Source organism: Azolla caroliniana, unplaced genomic scaffold (genome assembly GCF_043228905.1).
Source record: "Azolla caroliniana isolate FFs.n. ecotype wild unplaced genomic scaffold, voAzoCaro1.0.p SCAF_4, whole genome shotgun sequence".
In the NCBI taxonomy this organism is placed as follows: domain Eukaryota; kingdom Viridiplantae; phylum Streptophyta; class Polypodiopsida; order Salviniales; family Salviniaceae; genus Azolla; species Azolla caroliniana.
In genome coordinates, this window is record NW_028230439.1 from 17,112,365 (window position 1) to 17,118,032 (window position 5,668).

At 37.9% G+C, this 5,668-nt stretch overlaps 1 protein-coding gene across 1 annotated transcript; it reads right to left on the bottom strand.

Moving 5' to 3' along the window:
• Positions 1–1,590: 1,590 nt before the first annotated feature.
• LOC147865177 (protein mago nashi homolog 2) lies at positions 1,591–4,296 on the bottom strand. Its single transcript, XM_087317941.1, has 3 exons — positions 4,028–4,296; positions 2,250–2,426; positions 1,591–1,820 (listed from the first exon to the last, which is right to left on the bottom strand). Exons 1-3 carry the CDS (start codon positions 4,241–4,243, stop codon positions 1,761–1,763), a joined length of 453 nt encoding a protein of 150 aa, XP_087174067.1. The 5' UTR covers positions 4,244–4,296; the 3' UTR covers positions 1,591–1,760.
• Between the last annotated feature and the right edge of the window lie 1,372 nt (positions 4,297–5,668).

Consider the following 5,668-nt stretch of genomic DNA (forward strand, 5'->3'; position numbering starts at 1 on the left):
CTTTGATTCTAATGTATGTTCACATTGTAAATTGAGGTTCTTTATGTTCTTGGTGTTTAGTTGGATCAGCGTGCATATGTCACCTTCTTTAGTTAAACCATTTGACAAAACTCCCCACTACTAGCAATAAGAGAAGCACCCTTATTCTTGTTTGCTCATGAGTATCTTCATGTATTCGAGTAGAGAGCATTTAGAAGTGCCTAGGAGATGGAGCCAAAAGCAAAAAAATCATGTGAAACATATGGGAGAGATACCTCAACTCTAACTTATGCTACATATCGGTTCTCTATCCATGGTCTTTGGATGAGTTGGTGTGCATGCAAGTCTTCTTAATCGGTTAGTTGTTTGCATCCCCTATTCTCCATTATAAGATCATTAGTCCAACACCAAAATTATAACTTATGCTACATATCAGTTCTCTATCCATGGTCTTTGGATGAGTTGGTGTGCATGCAAGTCTTCTTAATCGGTTAGTTGTTTGCATCCCCTATTCTCCATTATAAGATCATTAGTCGAGCACCAAAATTATAACTTATGCTACATATCAGTTCTCTATCCATGGTCTTTGGATGAGTTGGTGTGCATGCAAGTCTTCTTAATCGGTTAGCTGTTTGCATCCCCTATCCTACATTATAAGATCATTAGTCAAGCACCAAAATGATAAGTAGAAACAAAGAATGAGGAGCTCATGTTTGCCAAAAATTTCACAATTGATTTTAATCAATTTGACTATAGATTTGCATGCATCCCTTTGCACAACATGACTTTCACTCAACTGGGTATTCCATCTTCTCTTGCTCGATGATTCTCACAGATTTGCATAATTAGATTTGTATTTTCCATGATCCTAACATGTAGGGATGATCTTTTTAAAGGTTCTACATACAAATATATTAAATACTACATGAGGCATTTCAGCTCCATATACCAGAGGCTACAACAGGAGGTTCTACAAATAATACTATCATATTCACATATTTAGATTTGTATTTTCCATGATCCTAACATATTGGCATGATCCTTTGAAAGGTTCTACATACGAATCTATTGAATACTACATGAGTAAATTCTGTTCCATGTACCAGAGGCACAGATAATATTATCATGTTGTAAATTTCTCTGCTATACATTCCATGTAGGTTAAATATGTGGGAGCACAACAAAACTCCACAAAATATCAAGTAATTAGAGTAATCTCTTTCACAAAGATATATACTAGTTGTTCATACATACAAAGCTTCTCCAGGAAATTCAGCCCAGAACATGTCTTCCAGAAATCCTTCCACTAGTTGGTATTAAGTACAGTAAATGAAAAATCACAACAATACCCACATCAATCAATTTCTCAATTGTACAACACAGGTTACGCATTGTCAGGAAGTAGGTTCATATTGCTATAGTAGAATGATGCCTATTGGAAAAATATGGAAGAATCTGAAAGAAGGATTTGATAAACTGGTGTAGTAACTAAAATTTCACACCAAGTTCAGGTGTGCTTTGTATGGGTAACCAAACTGCTCTAATATTTTCAGTCCCATCAAATCCAACAAGGTATCAAAATACTAGTACCTAATACAGCGTACATTCTAATGAGGTGTAAAATCCCTTTGAATAATATTTTTAGAGACATGTACAAATACAAAGAACACTGAGTATATATTTTTTTCACCCGGTTTGGCTTTACATTGTCAAATAGCTTCCAAAGAAAATAGATATTCTCATTAAAACATGATCGCTTTCTTGGCTTTATGGGACTATGCTTAGATTGGCTTTATCTTGAAATGTAAGCCAATCAGAGAAAACACAAAGCACTTCAGATCCTGCATACGAAAATATCCATGAAAAATGGTATAAGAAAATGAAATCTTAGTAAATAAATAATGTATCTACATGTACATTCATTTGTGTGCACATCTAAGATGTATGTATTATGCATACATCCATCCAAATACGTATTCATATATATACAAAAATGTACGTGGAAAACATTATAAAAATCTACGTACATATATATGCATGCATGCATGGGTGTGTGTACACATGGAAGTCTATATATGTACTTAAATACTATATGTATGTATGCATGTGTGCCCACGGGGGTCTATATATGTAACATACTATATGTATGCTTATATCTATGTGTGTATATACATTTATGTACATATACACATGTTGCATGTTTATGTGAGTGTAAGTATGTATACACAGACAGATTGTATTCATCTTAAAATACAAGACAAACTATTTACCTGCACAAGATAATAGAAAATACGAAGACCTTCAGGATCTTTGCTGCTCTGCACGTCAAGAAGAGATCCAATCTTCGATGTTGTGAAGGAGATGTGCTCATTGCCCATCACAATTTCAAGCTCCTGGCAACCAACCTTGTCTGGTTCTGGCCAGTTGTTATCATCTTCCTTCATAATCTGGATCCATACACAAACCAGTAACCATCATATATGGAGCAGTAACAATTTTTATACACAGATTTCTATAAATTAGAAATGGTTGGGTTTAATTTTGCATCATTAAATCTTAAAACTGCTTAAGGACGCCTTGAAAATGTATGTTGATATAGCCACGTTACACACATTTACATTTATTTATTTACACCACTAACACATCATCAATATTATTACAGCATTATTTTCAATGAGACATCATATTGTTAACAGTATGCTCTGTAACAAGAGTCTTGGAAGTAGCACTAAGTTTATTGTGAAATGCCTCTCCTGGTGGCTAACAGATGAAAAAGGCGAACAACCATATGAAAGTTCTAGTGCAATATTAAAATGTTTAGTCCCAAAATCTTGGAATAAAGATATCATTGCTTAATATCATCTTTATCCTGAGATTGTTTTATTTCGCAATCTCAAACAAAGGCATTTCTTTCAAAGTTTCTTTCTAATCAACCCTAATCTTGTTTGGATCCATCAGATATCAATGAGTCCCACGTATCCACATTTGAGCAAGTCAGCAGAAACATCTTTATATCTCAGGATATTAGTCAAAACCTGGATTTATTTTATTTTATGAGGAAACAGGTTGATGTGCTGTTTTTACCTAGATTTAGTGAAATACAGATTGTAAGGGTTTTCTAATACAAGACATCCATCCTTTCAATGATGTGTATTTGACTAGCAATTAGAATTACCAATCCAATAATGTTTAATCTTCTCAATGTCACAAACAGGAGAAGTTCAATGGAGTGGCAAGAGTAAATCTCTCTACGACTGGTGGCCTCAGGAAAATATTACAAGTGATAGATTTAGTGCCTAGGATGAACTATTCAGGTTTAAAATAACACCATAATATATACAGTGATAACCACCAAAAAATCTGAACCTGTGTTTATCATATCAAAAGTTAAAATGGACAATTTTACTTTTGCGAAAAAAAATCAACACCAGGGAATGAATGAGACAATTAACATTTCAAGCGCCCATCATCAATCCATCACTTGAGCTATATATAGTCCACAGGATTGATTTAGAATACATCAACCATGTTCAGCCCACATTTTCTTCTATTACAATACATCAAATGTCCATGCATCTGTCATGTTTCTCTTTCAAAAGTCTGTTAGAAGGATATGGGTATTGATTGCAATGAAGCTCGTTGAAGAGAAAGCATTGAGGTGAGGCGTGAAGTTAATATGATGATCAACAATATGAATAGGACAAAGAAGAAGCAAAAGAAACACAAATACGACACCTTTTGAGAAAATGGAGGAGTACAATACATGTTAACAAATATAATAAAGTCAAAACCAAGACCTTATCTGCATAAAGTCAAAACGATATTTTCTCTAAATCCAGGACAAAAAACCAAGTTCTTCTCTCAATAGAGAGAAAACAAGTCCGTTACTAGAGCTAATTAATATCCTACACTAAGTGAAAGACAACATACGACCTTCTCTGCAGCCAGAAAGAAAAGAAGAAAATATGAAAGGTAGACGAAGAAAAACAGAAAACCAACATCGAAGAAAGACAGGAAGAGAAGGAAAAGGACTGGAAGGAAGACGTACCTCGCTATCAGAGATAATTCTTCTGCATTCACGCAACGCAGACTGAGTAAGGAAGACTTCTTTGCGAATCATGGTATCGTTCTTGTAGTTAGAATTGTTGGCGTAGCGAAGCTTCCCATCAGGCCGAAACTCGAATTCAAGAAACTCGTGGCCAAACTTTCCTCTGTGGCCAACGTAGTATCGAACGTAGAACTCACCGAGCTCGTCGTCTGCCATGGCTGTCGCTCTGCGTCTTTCCAACTTCTGCTTCTGCTTCTGCTTCTGCTTCCGTCGTCGATACGATGCCTGATTTTAGGGTTTCCTCCAAGAAGTGAAGGATGAGGTCCAAAGTTTGCAGGATTTATAAACATGTCCCCATCTCACCTCTTTTTTCTTGTTTTATTGTAATTAGTTGTTACACTACAAAGCAATACGCCTTAGGGTTCAAAATCTAGTTTTTCTCACCTCTCTATTATATATGTATTTATGTACTTCATCATATCTCTTCTTAATTGACAAGATGCCATTGTGGAATGTAGGGCTTGCTCTCCTTTGGCAACCTAACCAATTAAGCTACATCTCTCTCTCTCTCTCTCTCTCTCTCTCTCTCTCTCTCTCTCTCTCTCGCCTAGGTGGGTGTTGCGTGCTAGTCTCTCTAAGCTCGTTTTCTTTCATTTTTTCTGTTTTCATGGGCTTGCTTGGTGGAGTGTGTTCCTTTGCGGCATGCCCGCTTTCCCCTACTTGTGTGCGTGCTCTTTTGTGTTCGTTCTCTCTTCGGTGTGTTCTGTGCCACGAGCTCTTCCCACTCACTCAATGTCTCTGTGGTATGGGTGCCATGTGTTGTATGTTTTGGCGTGCTCTCTTTGTGGAGTGTGCGTGTCGCATGGTACGTGCGGTTGAGTTAGGCGTGCTCCCTTGCATTCAGCTTACATCTTGTTTTGACGTTGTTGTGTGTTGTGTCGATGCATAAATAACCGACGAAATGCTTGTGAGCTCACCGAAGTGAATGGGACATCCACACAAGCTTGGCTAAGTCTTTCCTCCTTTTTCTTTTTTTCCTTATTTTATATATTACACCAAAATGGTTCCAAACGAATTAAATAACACAAGGAGATACATGATGAGGTCGTAAGTAAAGAAGTTTTTTTAGATGTTGTTGTGGCGTGGCATGCCCAGAAGCGTAGTGTTGTCGTGGATATCCGTGTGGATGTGTCGAAATGGGGCGGGACACCGGGGTCTCCGACTAAGGAAGCGCCGCCCCACCCCAACTCCCAAGAAATAGCGACGCAGATAAACGTGGACACGATCATGAATGCAACTATTTGCAAAAAGTCGGGCCTGACCGCCACAAGGGAATGACACTACGAGATCCCTCCCATCGAGGTCCATGAACGATAGTTTGGGGAATACTCACTCTCGATCAAAGCGTACAGGACAAGGGATGCCCCCGATCCTTTCTTCCACGAACTCGCCAAGTTCCTATTAGAAGTGGGTTGCGTGCACCCCAATGCTTACGGGATGCCCAAACAGAAGGCCGACATCATCATATCGATCTTCAAGGGGCACACTGTTGATTGGGGTGTCATCACAGGACCAACCCTACGCAAAGGACTCCACGCTTTCCAGGCCGGTAAGAAGCTCCCCCCAATCATCCAACAATAT

Excerpts from the sequence above, each read along its gene's own strand:
- LOC147865177 (XM_087317941.1), bottom strand. The coding sequence starts at position 4,243 with ATGGCAGACGACGAGCTCGGTGAGTTCTACGTTCGATACTACGTTGGC. Across the intron at positions 2,427-4,027 it reads GAATTATCTCTGATAGCGAG|ATTATGAAGGAAGATGATAA; the intron begins GTACGTCTTCCT and ends GTATGGATCCAG. Across the intron at positions 1,821-2,249 it reads TTTTCTATTATCTTGTGCAG|GATCTGAAGTGCTTTGTGTT; the intron begins GTAAATAGTTTG and ends TTTCGTATGCAG.